Below are 18546 nucleotides of genomic sequence, written 5' to 3'. Positions count from 1 at the left end.
TTTAAATGTCAAACAATAATGCGTGAGCAACAAACATGCAGCTGCAGAAATGAGGTGGAGAAGAAAAAGAACTGTTGGCACAAAATTTTATTTTTGATTTTTACGAGAGCGGGTAAGTGTTTTTTCAGCACTAAAAATTTTTAGCATTTTTTACACAATTCCCACTCCTGTTGTACATCTTGTCAAATACTGAGGGCATTTCATCAAATACTGAGGGGGGAAAAAAGTTGAATGAAATGAAATGCAGTGCTGCCTGCCACACGAGTGTAGGTGCCACAAAGCAGCTGTCAACATGCACATTCGACTCACGGCAACGTGAATTCTGTGGTCTCGTGGAGTGCATAAACTCGGTGGCTCATGGGCGAAGCCGTGCTGAGCGTGGCCTGGCTTGCTGGCCACCACGGCAGTCGTTCTGGGCATAATTCCTACATTCATTGCCCTACTCAAAGATGCTCTTCCGTGCCACTTCAGTGACCATGCCGGAAATCGGACATCACAACTATGCTCACGACGTGCTTCGTGGCACAAAAACTTGTGTCCCTGCCATAAAGACTTCAAGCATGACGAATGAAAAAGGCAAAAAGAGCATCTCCACTGTCCTTCGAGTCTGGTGCCTTTGCTTCTCCTCAATTGGATAAAGGAGCAGCTGTACGCACCACACAAATGCATTTGTTTTGATGGTTTTTGCAGGCTGTACACAGATAGACACACACACACACGCACGTACGATGTGTTACATGACAAAGAGCCCAAATTTCATGCAGGATAAAAGACGGAGGGCAAGTCTTGAATGACTCGAAACAAGTGTACCATGGTGACACGATGGGCATGATGACAACTGATGACTTTATGAGCATGAAAGTTGTACTTATGTCTCAACTTTTTCTTTGGAGAGTGTAGTTGCTGGAGATGCAAAGTGTCTGCTCCGTACAATGCGGTAACCTTTTTGAGCTGGTATACAAGCTCCACAACCGAACTTCCCATGGCAACCGGGGGCCTTTCATGCTGGACTTTCGCCACATGTGCAGCCCTTAAAATCTCTCGACCTTCACTCCAGATTAAGCATACGCACACAACTGGTAAAGTGATTGCATTGTACATAATTTTCTCTTTTGGTTAGGTTGGTTTGTATGGTGAATATGCACATATAATTTGTTCAGTGAAAGATAGAAGTTCACAGTTTTTGTTTCTTATGTGAAACATTGTGCTTACAATAGTTTTCTTTTTTGATGATGCAATGGCTGATGAGGAGATCTTTCTGTAAATGAATAATAAAGAACTAGCGAAACAAAACAAAGAAAAGTTGTAGGAATTCATATGCACATAAATTTAAGACTGTCATCGAGACCTACTAACAATAATGGTTTCAGAATACAAAAAGCAACTTAGAATGTCGAGAAAAGTGGTGTAGGTCACTCTAAACAGGATTAATAAAACAGTAAAATCACAGGCAGAACCAAAATTATGACTGGCAAATGTGGGCATGAAAAAGTGATGCCCACTACAGTGGGCACACAACAACACCAGCATCCATGGAATCTGTTGTATTTATGGCTCAAATCACAGAATTCTTGACCAAAGAAAAAAAAAGCACGTACAATGCCTGAAGTACAATGCAGAAAAAAAATGCTCATTGTTAGAGTCAGGCATGTGTTATGACCCCGCAAATCGCGTCAATCACCTTGAGTAAGCATATAGTGCTGGTAAACTGCTAATGCCTGAATTAAAAACATTCAATATGAATGTGATATGACAATGCTTATGTATAAATGCTGTACATGCACATCAAAACCAAGGTGACTCTTGTGACCTTCACAACAAAAGCCTGATCACAAAAAGTGCAAAGAAGCTCCGTACTTTGCATTGCCCAAAAGATTGACTAGTATGCAAAAGTTGCGTACAGAGCAGTAAATATTGTGAAAGTAAACACGTCCACTACTTCCCACAGAACGGTACAGCCCCTCCCTTGTTGAAAGGTGCTAAACTGAAGCAAACTAAGTACGCTGATAGAGTACCAAACTTGCATAACTGCGTACTAACCCTCATTTATGGCGGGGGGCCACGAGAAGCTACTAAACAGAGCTGTCCCTGGCTTCAAGCCCACCACGCCACTACGAGCACTAAGTTGCAAAGTTTGATGGCAGGCAGCACGAACACGTGTGCCAGCACCCGCAGTAACCGGGACGAGTGATGTCGAGTTTTGAAAAAATAGAAATATATCTCGAGACGGGGAAAAAAATTCGACTCCTTCCACCACTACGCAGTGCCTCGATCCTTTGGCTTGCTCTTGGGTCAGTGACATGTTGCTGCACCAACACCAACCTCTCCCTGATTGGGCAAGGTCCGCACAATCACACCGGTTCACACACCTTGGTGTCACTTGGGCCATCATCCCTGAAACACATCTCGAGCGAGTCTGTTGCTCGGTAGAAGTGTGGCAGCCGCCCACTTTACTTGTTCTTGCCGGCAAACTCGTGCAGGATGTCCCTGGCCATTTGCAGGTCGTTTCGTGCGATGCCGAGCGCACGAATCACCGCGTCCTGGGCATAGCCTTCCGACGTGAGCTCCGATATGTAGTCCATGTGGAGGTTCTCGTAGCTCACTCGGTCGTTCTCCTTGTTCTCCAGGGCACTGGTGGCCAGTGGCCGCAGCGTGCGTAGCCTGCAGTGCAGAAAAAATGTTGCTTGTTCCCATGCTGCATTACTCTTGGCTCTACTGGCTGCAAAAGGCCATTTTTGACCAGAACAAGGCAGATATTTCAAGCAGTGCAGCAGTCTTGTTCATTACTACTTCCTTAACAATTGGGCTAGTCTCTTGTTTGGAACCTTTAAAGGGATGTTTAAGAGTAAGAACAAATCGGCTTGTAGGGAAAACAGCGGGTGAGACAAGACCAGCCCCCGCTAAAGATTTGAACTAAGCAGAAGTGTAAGCAGCCCCCGAGTTTAATGTAATGTGGCCTGGCTGGTAGTTACTAGAGTCACTAAATAACCTATTTAGTGACTAAATAAGAGTCACTAAATAACCTATTTAGTGACACTAGTAGTTACAATGAGACAATTTCTTAGCACTCATGAAAACGGGACAGACCCAGCACACACTAATCACCTAATGAGCCCTAATCACCCTCCGCCCCACTCTCTTGTGCACTAAGAAATTACGGCAGTGTCTAACTTTTTGCAAATCCGAGTTCTAGTAAATCAGAAATCTTTTAGCGAAAGCTGCAGTAAGAAAGTGCTACTTCCTAAACGTTGTTTTGGTGAAACAAATAAGGTCCTCCATGGTTGAAAATGAAAGCTACCATTATCTGCTAGGAAGATAATGGTAGCTAATAGAGGGAGGGAGGGAGGGAGGGAGGGAGGGAGGAGAGAGAGAGAGAGAGAGAGAGAGAGAGAGAGAGAGAGAGAGAGAGAGAGAGAGATGAGAGAGAGAGAGAGAGAGAGAGAGAGAGAGAGAGAGAGAGAGAGAGAGAGAGAGAGAGAGAGAGAGAGAGAGAGAGAGAGAGAGAGAGAGAGAGAGAGAGAGAGAGAGAGAGAGAGAGAGAGAGAGAGAGAGAGAGAGAGAGAGAGAGCACCTTTTCTCCATCTTGTGGCTGCTGCCCAGGGAGCCGTTTGTAGAACCCGGAAGAGGTAGACACAGCGGGGAGTCCAGCAGAGATGGCTCTGCTGCCGGCCGGGGAATGGGAATGGCAACTGAAGGACGAAGGCAAGGGAACATTCACTCTCCTTGAAGGAACTGGGACACTTTCGAATGAATACAACAGTACAGCCAACTGTGAGATAACATAACACATTATAGTCAAGTATTGAATACATGTGGTACCCACAAATCCCCTTGAAATTCTTTGAGAAGCCCACGAATCTGGAATCTCACTGTAATGGAGAAAAAATTTGCTTGAAATGGACGTAACAAATTGTTTTTAGCTTCAGGAGCAGTACTGACTCATCTTTTTGTGTCAATAATTCGCGATGTCTGGTGGCACATGCCAAAATTTGGTAATAGCTAATTCAGCGTTTAAAAATACCCACAAGCCAACAAATGCCTACCAACGTGTGAAACCAGCTATGCTGCCAAGCTTTCGTGTCAATGGGTTCAATTGGGCAAAGAAACCCATTACCCCTTCGGTGAAATGAACTAAATTTACCCCGCAGCTACTTACACCGAGGCCGTCCCAGTGATGGCAAAGTATTTCTTTTTAATTAAAACTACTGTAACCACAGCAAATGGGCCCAGCAGCCAGCACTTATGACATACAGGTGGACCAGTTCAAAATGGGCCAGCACTGGAAACTGAGGCGAGTGAAAGGACGCTGCAACAGCTGGCTTCACACTGTGCACAATCCTAGAAAATGGACGATTAGCACTGTTCTCATCCCTTTTAAAGGGGAAAGCTACTCAAGCAGGCCGCTGAGCAAGACAGCCGGCACCTGTAACAGAAAAACTGCTCCTTTGAGGGCGTTCTACACCACGAGACAATTCACGGCGTGAGCTTAAAATCAGCAGCAGCGAGATGCGGTAGTCCACACCAGTACATCGCAGATGAAGGGAGGACAAGAAGCAGCAGCTAAATTCGCCATCGCCATCAACTCTCCCATTACACGGCGACTTGAAAGTGCAGCAGCGCAATGCGCAGGAGATAGATTGGAGCCATTTGAAAGTGTTGCAGCAAATCGCAAGGCAAAGCGTTCCAAAGGGAAAGCCCTTCGACAAGGCGAGCTGGGAGCGAGGGGGCTTAGGCGTTCAACTGGATGTTCATGCTTTTGCACTACCAACACAAGAAGCACTTAGGCGTCCGGAGATTTTTCTTCCTCCCTACTCAACACCCAACATGCAGAAGTGAGATTGATTGATTGATTATGACATTTAACACGCCGACGCAATGCAGGCAATGAGGTGCGCTGTAGTGGAGGGCTCCGGATTAATTTTGACCACTTGGGGGTCGTTAACATGCGCCGAAATCTCACACACGCGGGCGTTTTCGCTTTTCGCCTCCATTAGAAAAGCAGCCGCCGCGGCCGGAAATCAAACCCATGTCCTTGGGCTCAGCAGCACAACTCCTTAGCCACCGAGCCATTGTGGCGGGTACGCAGAAGTGAGGGAGTGCAGCCAGAGAGGTAACTGACCATGACCGGTGAGTTCCGTGTTGGCGTAGCTGGGCTCCTGGAAGAGGTCGGCCAGCTCGGCGTAGTGGACGGCTGGCAGTGGGGAGGGTGCCCGCTGCTGCGTGCTGCTGGGAGGTGATGGGGCGAGGGTGACGATGGTCGGGGGAAAGGAGGACGACGGACGTGGGCCCAGGCAGCAGCCTGAGCATGAGCTGGAGGCCGAGCCGGGGTTGGAGCTCGAGTTGGAGTACGAGCTCCGGGCAAAGAGCCCCGTGTCGTGTTGCACCTCCGAGTAAGTCACGCTTGTGCCTGGGGACCGTGTCAAACACGTGTACTGTTAGCCACCCTGTTAGTCATGTCGTGCAAGTACCTAACTTAGTGCCTCTCGAATGCATTCTTTTCCTTAGCAACGCAATCACCATGAAAATTCTGCAGGTGCAAGCAAGAAGGCATGCAAGTTACCAATCGCAAGTGGCAATTTTCGGAATAGACGAACGTGCAGGATTTCCTGCAATGAGGGAAAAAAAAAAAAAGGGGGGGGGGGGGGGGGGGAAAGAAGAAGAAAGCCACAGAGTTTGGGAGTTCTAAACTGCAACACTACTGTAAAGTAAAGTTCCGAGAGAACGCCCACCCCTTTCTATGGGTGAAATATTTAATTTACTAAAAGAAGATTGCACGCCCCCTAAAATTGATGGCTTTAGCGCCGATGAGTGAACAAAATAAACATGAATTATGTATCCATGTGCTGATGCGGTAATGTATTTGTCCTTTCCACGATTGACCCAAGAGTTTGCCTATCTCAGATATTTTTTTCTTGATATTTCCAAAGTTCAGGGTGGTGGTGCGGCCACTTTTTTATAGTTTTACACCTGACTCGAAAGTTTGCCCATCCCATATTTTTTCCGTGATATCACTGTACTTTCGGTGGGCGATCTTTCTGAAACTTTACGGTAGTCGTGACAAAGAAGCCACTAGCATTGCATGTAGGCATGTGTAGAGGGTAGTACCAGCCAGAGAGCACCAAGTTAGTGATGAGGGTGAATTTAAGGTAGTGATGTGCCTATAATCTGGACTCAACCAGCTGCCATTAGCCTCTGGTTGTGCAGGCTTTCCGGCAGACCACACCCAGTTTCATTTAGTAGATGAAACTTAAGGTATGCACATTGCAAGTTACCAGAGGCTTCAATGAGGAGTGACCCTGATTTGTAGATTGCCAATCATGTTTTTGTTCAGCAGGTTCTGTGGCTGCTCTTGGTTATGAATTTCACTGAGTATCTCTGAGGGTCACCTTTTGAGCTTCGTAGTTTGCACCCACAACACTTTCAATAGCTCACAATGAGGAACACTCACAGGGTGTTACAGCGGTAACTTTGTCCAGGGAGTCAATGGTCAAGAAATAAGGGAAGTTCACAGGTTTTGCCAACAAAATTCACGGGTTTCGCTTAACTGAAAGTGGGGTACGCTACGATGATACGATGATAGGAACTCTTGCTAAAGTTTTGCTAAACTTTTGTCAAGCTGCAGGTTATTCGCAAGCACAGCACAAAGCAGTGTACACACATACAAAGACCATGTAGCATCTGACCATGTCCTCAACTCCTCACCACCATTTCATAGCGGATGGGAGGAACAGGTGCGCAAGCTTGACCAAGCTTTCTTGCACACTACGACTTTTGACGGAGAGTACCACTTACCAGAATTTTCAGGTGAACTCTGCGGTGTGCTAGAGCTTTGTGTCGTTACGCCTCCGTTGATGTACTCATCACCACCAGGCCTAAACAGGGTTTGATGCCTGCGAGACAGATGCAAAGGGTGAGTGCGTACCACTACAGCCCTGCTAGTCAATTTGCACAGCCCAGCAAAACACTTCCCTTTGCATTGGTTCCAGTTTGCAGTGGCAACACAAAAAAAGCACATGGCAGAAAAAATAAAAAAAAAAGAGAAACTTGTCTTGATTTTTAAAAATGCATACATCCCTTGTTGCAGCCCTACACTACATTTAAAGGGGCCATGAAGACAAAGTGCAAGTTTGGTTCATCCAAAAAATTGCCTCGTTAGAATCATACTGACACCACTTTTAAAGTAAACTTCGCTCAAATAGGCTGTATAATTAGGAACAAAGGGAATGACCATGCGACTCACTCGCTCATTTCCTGCAACAGAACCGATGATGTCATGCCAGCCAGCTCTACAATTGGTGTAGGCCGGCAAAAGTAAACGCAAATTAGGCAAAGCTTATAAGCTTGCCAAATGAGCTATTTACGTTTAAATGTTGGGCACATTCTTTTTAAAGCAGTCAGAATGATGCGACAAACAGTGGGAGTTACGAAAGCACACGTAAACATAAAGTACCAATGCGTACTGCTGTTGGTACTGCGCGTACTATGCTTTGTTTAGATGCCCAGCACTGCGGGGCTTTGGGGTTGTCTCAGACGACACTGGCCGATTGACGAAAGCGACGGTGTCTTACGTGACCATATTTGTCGAGCAAGCACTATGTTTCACAAAACGATTATTTTCACGATCAACAAAAAGAAGTATGATTTAAATACGGTCACAAACAAACCAAAGGCAAAAAACAGCTTGCCGCGGTGTGGTGTTGCCATCTAGGTTGACTGACAGTAAAACAGCCTCCGCTCCACACCAAGTTTAGCTGAAGGACCTGTTCTCATGATGTCATTGCAAATGTCATTTAAACAAACGTTTTGGTGCGAGAATCAAAATGTCAACCTACATTGATTAATTTTGCAGTGAATAGAGCATCGTTTGCTTTCGGACAAGAGCTGGGGGCACTATACAACGTGAAATATTTTGAATATAAAACAAACTTGTATTTTGTCTTCATGGCCCCTTTAAAGGAGTACTGACACCAAATTGACACCTAAAAAATGATATAATTGGCTTCATTAGTTTGTACAGATGCCTCACAGAAATTTTTGCAGCGATCCTAGGTTGGAATCACATCTAAAATCAATTTTGATTGTCCGGGCCGCGAGCTTTTGCAAATCGGCAGCACTAGCAAAATCGCTTTCGGTGTGACGAAATATCGGCCGGCATGTCTGGCCGGTTCAAGGTGACGTCATATAGTCGTTTTCGGAACCGGGAACGTTACCCTGCGCTGCTGTTGTCGGTGGTATTTGTTTGGGCAGAAGACGTACGGGTGTAGCTGTGTGAGCAATGCTTGTAAACTTTGCGCACTTTGCATGTTCGACATCTTTGCTCTTCAGTTCGTGGCCGGCGCATGGTGTTCCCTTGCACTGGTGCCAAAAACTGCGCGGTGCCGGCACCGCAGCGACGCGGTGGTGCGCGTCGCCGAGCTCGCCCAAGTTGTGCTATGGCAAGCTCGCGGAATGCGAAGTACTGCTCGTGGAAGCCTGTCCGAGCAAATGGACGATGACGCCAAGATGCATTATTTTCCACGCAACGACATGCAGCGCTAAACGTGAACTGAGTTCGTGCGCGGCGGCAGCCGCAAGAACTGTCGCCCAAGCCAGCAGGCTCAGCGTTGCTCGGGTCAGCTTGGGTGTTGCTAACTTCAGGCTTAGTATCGTGGCAAATATTTGATCGCCGGTATCTGTACAACTGCGAATGACCATTCCTTACACAACTTTTCACCACACTATCATCCCCTTTTTCGCATACTGAGCTTTATTTTGGCGATAATTGCCGTTTCAGCGATCGGTGACGAAGACATCTGCCGCGGCCTGTTTTGATTCTAGCGCGCAGGTGGCACCATCTTTCGGCCGCTCGCCACACCGCGGTGCCGGCAGTGCTGGGTCGCAGCGCCGAACCGGCGCTGCCGGTCAGCGTAGGCTTACCATCACGGCAAATATCTGAACGCCGCTTTTAAATTCAGCGCTGATAACAACCCCTAGCACAATTTTTCACCACACTAACACCTACTTTCTCGCATGTGGAACTTCTTTTTCGCGATCAGATTGATTATAAGAGTGGCGACAAGCTGTTGCTATCACGGTCTGCGCCGGTTCGAGCCGCAGTGATATTAACAAACGGACGACGGCAAAGACATCGCCGGCCTAATCGCCTGGCCAAATAAAGTCACTGTCTGTCGGGTGGCAGCGACTCATCCGAGTCGCTGCCACCCGCCTGATCCGCCCCTGCACGCCGGACTACTCAATAAAGGTCATTTTCTCTCTCTCTCTCATCCGAGTCTGACGTTCAGACGACAAGTCGACTGCTCGGGCGAGTGCGGACCATGTGCAATCGTAGCAGACGATGCAGCAAACGTCCCTGACGTCACGGGTGAGACCGTGACTTCAGACTGGCCCGCTTGCAGGCTGGCCTTCGAATGGCCATTTTCCCGCACGGCGACCGAATTTGAAACTGGTTGCAATACACGTGCTATAATTAATTCTGTGTTGGCAGCTGGCGGCTTTCGGTTCAATTTTCGTAATTACAGGGCCAATAGGTATTCTTTACAGCATAAAAACTGAAAGCGCGAAATTTAGTGTCAGTACTCCTTTAAGCACAGAAATGACAGTTTCCCTCCAGAGTCTGAAAAATAGCTGTGCAGCTTTAAATAACTCCTTGCACGACTTGCAATAATTGCCCTAGCGCGCCTTGGAGCACTTTGCTCTGCAATGTAACTATTTTGGCAAGGCATCTAGAGCAAACGGCCCCTTTCAAATTCCAACTACCCCAGGCTTTCCTTCACCACTTTCATTGAAATTTCTTGATAAGTGAACAGGTGCCTTGACCCATGCATCGCAAAATGTACAGAAGACATTTTAAAATGAACAAGATTGTTTCTAACTTCAGCTAAAGCATGAGGCACGGAATACTGTTGATGTCTAAAGAAGCTGCCAAGATTGTGCTCAACGCTGATGGGAAAGGCACCTGAGCAGTCCAGACTGGGCCAGTGCCTTCTTACCTAGGATTAGGTGCAAGCAGGGGTTTCAGTACCAATCCAAACAAGCCTACTATTGTGTATCGGACTGTCAATGTAGCAAATTAGAAACTAGAGAAGAGCGCTGCCACAGACAGGGATGCAGAGAGGGGGACACACACAGGGTGCTTTGTCCTTGTTTATGTGAGCACTATCTTGTTGCAATGTCGCACTAACAAGCCCAAAGTGGCACTCTCATAGGAAGTATTTTTAATCCTTTTTGAATTCGAAGTATCGTGGTCAAAGTGCACTTCACCAACCTTTGCCTAGCCACATTCTCAGAGTGAACAGCAAATTTTCCAGACTTCAGTGCAATCTTGGCGTGTGAGATTACAACTCTATGCTCTCTCAACAACTTCACCATCCTGGCAGTAGAAAGAATGTTCCTAGGAGCTAGTTACCTTGGTGAAGTACCTGGTGACTGTCCGGGGGTTGTCGTGGGTGACGCCCTACGTGGTGGCACGGGGGGCGGGGCTGTGGTGGCAATGCGGCGCGCAACCATGGGCGATGAATGCGGCGATACAAGGGGTGACCGGCTGCACGACTGCAAGCAAAAAACAATCACAATGTAATTCCACCAGCTATATTTCGAATGAGGTGGTATACAAGTGACGAGGCAAAGTATGAGCACCAGCTGCAGGCTCGACAATAGCTAAGGACGCAGATCACGTGACAGAGTTGTCGGGTGGGTGAAACGCCAAAAATGACCCTTCAAGGTGAGCAAACAAACGTGTTTGCATCAAACGCACGTGGCAAGCAAGTTCTCAAGCAACACCCAGTGCAGGCATGTGCCACGCGTGAATGTGCAGGTATGGGTTTGTTTGGGGCAGACGATCCTCAGGGCGATCTAACACGAGCTGGCATTACCGTTTGTAGCCAATCGTTCCTATTGATATGCATCACGTGCGCCTATGCAAGCATAGGTCTAGGGCAGCATTGGCATATGTCTTTTGTAGCACTGCTGTTCGCAGCCCTAATGAAATCTATGAGACAATGAAACCTGGCCCTGGCACTTGCACATTATGACAGGGCATAAAGCTTTCATAGAAAAACCTGCAGTTAAATCTTCTGATAAATCATTGTGGCGGCGGCCTAGAAAAGTTCCAGGGCACTGACGCCGCCCATGCTTTGACAGCCTCTGCTTTCGGTCTCCTGTCGTAGCTCTAGTTGTTCCGTCACCGAGTGCTACACAACCTGCCAAGTGATGTTCCACAACGCCTTCACGTTCCCTTTAGAAACACCCGTTAGATACAAGGTTTTATGCTGTACACAGCTGCATTCAAGTCGTATACACTGTCGACAGCACTAGTGGATGAAGTGCTGGTGCTTGTATCTAGGACGCATCTTTTTCTACCACACAGTCTGCCCTTGTGACAGGCAAAACAAAAAACATCCCCTGAATGCTTCTTCCCCCTGGCTGCAAGTGTGCCACCAGCAGCACAACGGTTGCGATAGCTAGCACAGAAACAGCAACACAGTGCTTACGAGGTGACCACTGGTGGGAGGCTAGAGATTAATTAGGGACACCACCGGTTTCTTGCCATGTGCTGAAACCTCACATTCGGTAACCAACACTACGGCTTTCTGCTCATTCAAGTGCGTTTAGGCACATTAAAAATCCAACTCAAAACAACCATGTCCATTGTGATTTAATTTGCCCAATTCGTTGGTACATTCAGGGGAGGGAAATCCTAATGAAAAAACCTGAAAGCAGCACCTCCGAGGCACAGGGCTACATCCTGCCAAACCACCAGATCTTAAGCATCGGATATGGGGACCAACGCACCGATGACTTCTAGGATTTGAACGTGAAACTGGTGCAGTGTTGTACCTTTAGAACTTCCTGTTATGCCATAGGGCAATATCTCACAATTAAAAAAAGAAAAGAAAGACGTCTCAAAATTCCAACATTTGGGACCAAAAAGCATAAAGGTGGAAGGGTGTATGGTGGACTATTGGTCGGTCACAGGAAGGACTGAGGTGGTGTCAAGGATTCTCTTTCTCACTGCAACAACGAGAACGGAGAAGTATAAAAGAAAATCAGCTCCCACCCCACCATGAGAAATATCAAAAAAGAACATACAACACAAGCTGAAGCTTTTGAGTAGACTTTTTTTTGGTAGAAGTGAATTTTGGAGTTGTTCTATGCTCAAAGATGGAACTGAAGAAACTCCTCTTAAGGCATTACGTGTTTTCAAACAAGATATCAAGCATTTCCAACTTGACACCTTTTTTAGTATGAAATATTAAAGCAAAGCTTTAGTGTCCTCACTGATGCAGTTGTACACCAATACCCCCTGCAGGAAAGCCAACCTTCAATGATGATGATGAGTGGTCGTGGGTGACGTGAAAGGAAAAAAAGCTTCGCATGGCCAGGATTGAACCTCGGTCCCTTGCCTTATAAAGCTGGCGTCTATCCGAATGCTCCATTTCAACATGGTCGAAGCAAACGCCAAGCAGCTGGTACCGATTCGCGCCGTGCACCCCAAAGCCAAACGTTAGGCCTACAGAGTGCACACCCAAGAGTTGTTGTGGGTATTTAGAAAAGTGGTGCATGCCTCCAGCAAAATGGAGAGACGAGCTAGTTGGTGAACATCCGTGAGGGAAACTTAAGCGCAAACAGACACAGGCACGAGAAAGGGAAACGACACCAGCGCTAAAATGCAAAGTGCTGGTGTCGCTTCCCTTTCTCGTGCCTGTGTCTGTTTGCGCTTAAGTTTCCCTCATGGACGTACCTCCAGAGTAGACATACTCGCACTGTGGGATTGGCCAACCAAAGAATTCATCATGAGAAAGATTTATAACTATCGCTGTCGTTATATGGAAGTGTGCAAGATTTTTAGAAAATTTTGCTTTTTCAACATGCAACTTCGACTGCCCCTACATCATGAAAAGCAGGCCGCCAAAGCAAATCTTGGATGAAGGGGGCTCAAGAGTTGTTGCTTTTGGGAGAGAAAGTTGGCACTTTGTGCAGTTTCGTGACTTCATGTAGGTGAAAAGAACTGGTCACTCACTCACTCACTCACACTCACACACAAAAAAAAAAAACAAACAAACAAACAAACAAACAAAAAGGAAACACTTCAAGGAGACTTAAAAGGGCTCTGCAGCACTTACCACCAACTATTGGGAATGCATTGTGGGGTAAAGTTTATTGTCCCAGCAATCTCCTCCAGCAAGAACTGCAAAAATCATCTTGCGTAGCTATGCAAGATGAAAAATCGCGCATAATCATTGCCTCTCAAATCGACTGTGGACAACGCCATGAAGGCCGCCCACTCTCTCCTGGAGAAGGGGGTGGCCCGCGATGTTCTCTTTGGCAGCCTTCAATACATAACAGGCCCAGGAGTTTCCTATTTTTCACAACAATGTGGAGTAGTCTATTTCCGGTGTAGTGCGAAACAAAGCAGGCATTGGTGGCTATTCGCAAGTGCATGCTCAGGTTGGTAGGGCATTTTTGGAGCAATAAACGCTTGTTGTCGAGTTGCCTGGTTGAAAGTGAAGTATTGAGTTCGTCACTCCAACTCAAACTGCCAATAGGACAGCCACTGCTGCGACAACGTAATTAAAGCGGTGCATAATGTGGGAAATTGAAGACAGAATGGTTGGTCTTCCCACATCTTTCAGAGAGATTTGTGAGCATACCGCTTCACGTGCATGTGGCTTTTTGAGTGGCTTTTGGACTAGCAGAGTAGTCTAACCATCGTGCAGGTTCATTTGCACAGCTAAAAGTGTGCTGCAGGGCCCATTTTTGCTGTAGAACTGAAGCGCCTCAATTTTACTTGAGGATTGGCTAGTTTCCAGATGCCATTCAAGTGAACTGCCATGAAGCTAGTGGCAAAACCAGCCAGTAACAAGTTGGGCTACTTATGTGGACCTCGCCCTGTGATTACCAATCAGGAATGTAGAAGCAAAATAAAACTCATTTTTTTCTTTTTTATGTGCCGAGTTCAACTCGCACACTGTTGCCCCATTGACCACTAGCATGCAACATAACTAGTTCAGAGGTCATCTGAAGAAAGCGTGCACTTCAAGGAGGAGGCTCTCACCCTGCTCCCATCAGCGGTCTCGCTCCGGGGTGAAAGGGCCAGGGCTTGCAGGGACGAGGTCCACGTGTTGGGGTCCTACAACCAGAATCGCCACAACTCGATGCACTCTGACGCAAGCTCAAACACGGAGCTCGGAGCAACAGTGAGGCTGTGCCCACCACACCGTAAGCACTGCAAACCAAACTGTTCATCCATGCATTGGAGACTCCAAACCTGTAAAACTAGGCATGGTAAGAAAAAGATCTGCCCCCCTTCCAGCATGGCTCATTATGAACAAATAGAGACTAAAATGAGGACAGGAACTTTTCCAGTGAACAATTTAAAGGGACCCTGCAACACTTACCATCGACTACTCAGAATGTATTTTGGGGTAAAGTCTATTGTCCCAGCAATCTCCTTCCGCAAGAATTATGAAAATCCGTTCAGTATCACCGAAACTACACGCGATGAAAAATCGCGCATAAATGTTCCCTCTCAACTCAACTGCGGACAACGCGACGAAAGCTGCGCACTCTCTCCCGGAGAAGGGGGCGGCGGCCTTCGATATGTCACAGGCCGGGGAGTTTCATCCTTTTCCCCGCAACGTGGCCGCAATGGTCTGGTGCCACAAAAAAGCAGGCCTGGTGGCCTGCTCGCAAGCAAGCGCTCAGGCTGGTAGGGCGTTTTTGGAACAATAAACGTTTGTTGTCGAGTGGGCTCGTTGAAAGTGGAATATTTAGTTCGTCACTCAAACTCCGCGCGCACTCAAAATAAAAGAAACACCAAAAGCATGCGTGCAGGTTCAGACATAGAAGAGGTTCCTACACAGCGCCGACGACGGCTGATCGTCACAGGAAATGACAGAATTTAGCCGCAAAGTTGACCAGCGACAGCCAATAGGACAGCCAGGACAGCCATGGCCCGATTGACATCGCAGAGGCCATGCCAGGGGTGCATAATGAGGAGAATTGAAGAGAGCGTTGGTTTTTCCCCCGTCTTTCACGGCAATTTGCACGCTCACCGCTTCATGTGCATGTGTAATATTTGGCTTGGGTGTTCCTGGAAGTCTAATCTAAACGTCACGCAGGTTTACTTGCACTGCACGAAGAGTGTTGCAGGGTCCCTTTAAGTGGTACTTACAGCTCGAGAACTGCTACATATACAGAACGTAGAAATAATGTAGAAGTTACTACACTGTTTGGTCAGCACACAAGCTCTGCAGATTACTCTAATGGTGGCAAGAGGGTGACAAACCAGCCACCACTTAGCACCACCCTTGGCTAACAACTGATCATTAAGCCTTCATAAAACTTCGGTGGTACCGCAATGAAAGCATGCACGATGATTAAGCTACAAGCACCATGTGCATGCCCCTAATGCAAGTCAGGCTGTCAAATAGACCTGTCCAGAACGGACCGCATTAAACTGAATATAAAGGGATAAACTGAAGGGACCATTACGCTCGGTAATTACCGAGTCAGCGGTTTTGCCACATAGGTTCTCACTACAGTAAATGACTGAGTGTGCAGGTGCAAAAAAAGTGTGATGAAGAGAAGGCCCACCTCAACGAAATCAATGGTTTTTTGTGCAGATTTCAGTCAAGACTAAGGCAGCAATAACAATACACCGCACATGCAGCAGTGATACAGGCAGGTGTGCAGCTTTTTTTTAACACAAACTGTCAATCGCACCCTTGGTTGACCCTTCCACTTTGACCCCGCCACTCAACTCCCTGCACCCAAGCTATGCCTGTGAGCTTACAGCTCTACCTACAACAGTCTAGATAGCACATGTCTAGCACATTCACTCACTAACAAATCTACTGGTCTGCTAGCCATGACGCAAAGCAAAAGCCAAACAGCTACAAGCCTGAAATTCGCCGATCCGCAAAAAATTTGTTCCTGGTTTTTGGGTGGCTTTTAATGCGTGAAGGAATCTGGCAGCCAGATGTTTTTAACTGTTGCAACATGTTTTTAACTGTTGCATTGAACTGACGTAAATCATCGAGATTTTATTTTGCAGCAATGGGGCATCTGAAGAATAACTGCACGCAAAGGGATGCAATGTTGAAATCGCAGCAAGAAAAAATGTGGAAATCTTTACTTCACGCAATGACCGCACCTGAAATGAGTGTTGATTTTAGGAGGTAAAAAATTCTGTTTATTATGCAAGTAAACAGGGTATCTGAGCTCATTGCCCTTGTGCTTCATAATGCCACTGGAGGTGGTCTCCCATTAAGAAAAAAGGTTGAATTGCTGCCCTCCTAGGAAACATTTTAGCAAATATTGCCAGGCACTTTACATGATAGGAAAAAACAACAACAAAATAGCAGTGTTACCAAGCCCTGCCAACGGCGCACTTTCGGCCCCCATGTTTCATGTTTGGCAGCAGGGTGACAAAAAACAAGAGTCTCCAGTGAGGTCATTTTCTTTCCTCAGAAGAGCTTGGGTGTTTATTACACAGTTAGGAAGGCAGTTACAGTGAACACAGGAACCAAGAACAGCTTTGGGAGACGGTTGTTATTTGGACTAAAAGGAGTTCAGCGGTGGCCCAGGAGACAAAGGAAGCAAGCACCCTGGGTGGCCTTCTCGTTTCTCATGAACCGCAACACTTGACTGACACACAGCACGTCTATGCTGTCCCCCACCGCAGCTCACGCTGCAATATTCAACTATGTACAGGCTTGCTCTCAAACAAACGGAAGTGACGCGAGCAGCTCATGCAAACACAAGAAAACTTTCTAGTGGCCTCTTTGGTTCAAGTTCACCGAATGCAGCACACACACAAAAATGAAAGCGAGACACACACGCAAGGAAACTGTTGGGAATGGCCAGAGCAAAAGCATATCTACAGCCCATTTCACAAACTTCGTGCAGAGTCACCGAGGCTGTGAAGAGTACAGAGGCAATAAGAAAAATTTGTGGAGAAAAAAGTTGGTCCCCCTGCGGTGTCGTGAAAGCGGCCTCTGCAACGGCACATATGCTACAGAGGAATATGGTGTGCGCGCTTCATTGTGCGATAAGCACTCTCCCCACTGGGCTTGGCAGCTAGCTCTGCAGGGAGCTGGTGGAACAGGGACTACCATGTGTGTTTGACGATAAAGCATTACTGGGCTACTTATCAAATAGTATCTGATGTAGTCTGCATCCAGGCCTCCGTTGACCATTGGACAGGCCTACCACACAGCGCTTGATAAGGTGCAATAAGTTTCAAGTATTAACAAAAGATGCCACACGTACAGAAAACCACTGTCACTGTATGTACAGGCAACATAAATTATAAAACTGACATGCTTCCATGACACACAAGCATGCTCTCTTTTCAAACTTCAACCAAAAAGAAGCAGGAGCACCATAAAAAGACAGGCCACTGTGACAGTAACAAAAGAGGCAAAATATATTACTAAGGAAAAAAATTGAACGTTGTTAAAACAAGTGAACTTGTCAGGTATCTCAGTTATTCTCCTTAGGGGAAGAAGACGAAGTGTCATAATCCACTCAGATTTAACATGAACTTCTTCACTGCGGCAGAAAATTGACAATTTTTCAGGGGGATCTAGACAAACTTTTTAATGTTTCCTCGCAAGTAATGGTTTATCCCATATTGCAGCCTACCTATCGTAAGTTTTAATTTTCTTTGCAATGACTGCAGTCTTTAAAAATGCTGCAATAAATAACATGCACAAACAATTTATCAAAACATTCATGCAACTTAAACAATATAACACAAGTCAAAAACAATGACAATATAAGATGTGTTTTATATCAAAATGTTTCAAAAACATTTTCCAGCAAAAATTTGCAATCTGCATGCATGCAACAGCTTTCAGGAAGACCGATGGACACACACGCAAAAAAAGAAAAGAAAAAAAAAGAAAAAGGAAAGGGGCCCTTGTGGTGCCTGCAATATACTATTTGAAATAGCATGTTCTTGGATAGTTTCCTCGGCTAAAATTGAAGCTGTTCCACATTGGTGGCTAAATTTAATTCCCTCATGAACGACCAATGCCGTGTTTCCGCCCAGAACAAAATTCCCCAAGAAGCACTCAAGGGCAAAAAATTTACTCCGAGTTGAAAATGAAACGTGGCAGTGAACAGCTGTTGACGTGACATTTGGTGTATTGCAATTATTAAGAGTGGTGGTTGCAGAGATCAGGTGTGAATGCATTATAAGAGCTGTATAAGACAAAGCTCCTGGGCAGGCGGCATAGGCCTTTGCCAAACTGACAAAACCGTAGCTGTTACTAACGCTACATAAACAGTTGTACGTAGGGTCACTATTGGATCACCAGAAATATTTGTGGCAATGCAGTCGAAAATGAAGTATGCCGGCAAACATCTGGTGGTGTTGTGAATCAATTTGAATCATTGTCGCAGTCAATCTTGTGTTCAGACTTGTCATAGAGACCTTATTGGAGAATTCAGGTCAGGATAAGCAAAAATTGTAGGTTCCATGCAGCAGCAGCAGCGGGCGGTGAAGATGCCAAGGCAACAAGCTGTGCAGAGGGTAAGTAT

At 46.4% G+C, this 18546-nt stretch overlaps 1 protein-coding gene across 1 annotated transcript in view; it reads right to left on the bottom strand.

Annotated features, from left to right (window-relative positions):
• The window catches only part of Cbl (E3 ubiquitin-protein ligase CBL), a 42597-nt gene continuing 24051 nt past the window's right edge, over positions 1-18546 (bottom strand). The window contains exons 7-12 of the mRNA XM_077705972.1: positions 14054-14128; positions 10406-10548; positions 6793-6890; positions 5120-5407; positions 3572-3689; positions 1-2661 (exon numbers count right to left, since the gene is read on the bottom strand). Coding sequence (XP_077562098.1) covers positions 2451-2661; positions 3572-3689; positions 5120-5407; positions 6793-6890; positions 10406-10548; positions 14054-14128 — 933 coding nt within the window. The 3' untranslated portion in view covers positions 1-2450. The remainder of the gene's footprint in view (positions 2662-3571; positions 3690-5119; positions 5408-6792; positions 6891-10405; positions 10549-14053; positions 14129-18546) is intronic.

The sequence above is a fragment of the Haemaphysalis longicornis genome, unplaced genomic scaffold (genome assembly GCF_048455015.1).
Source record: "Haemaphysalis longicornis isolate Haplotype H1 unplaced genomic scaffold, Haemaphysalis longicornis Haplotype H1 scaffold_4, whole genome shotgun sequence".
Lineage (NCBI taxonomy): Eukaryota > Metazoa > Arthropoda > Arachnida > Ixodida > Ixodidae > Haemaphysalis > Haemaphysalis longicornis.
Note: the sequence above shows the minus strand (reverse complement) of the source record. Positions and strands in the feature narration are given on the sequence as shown.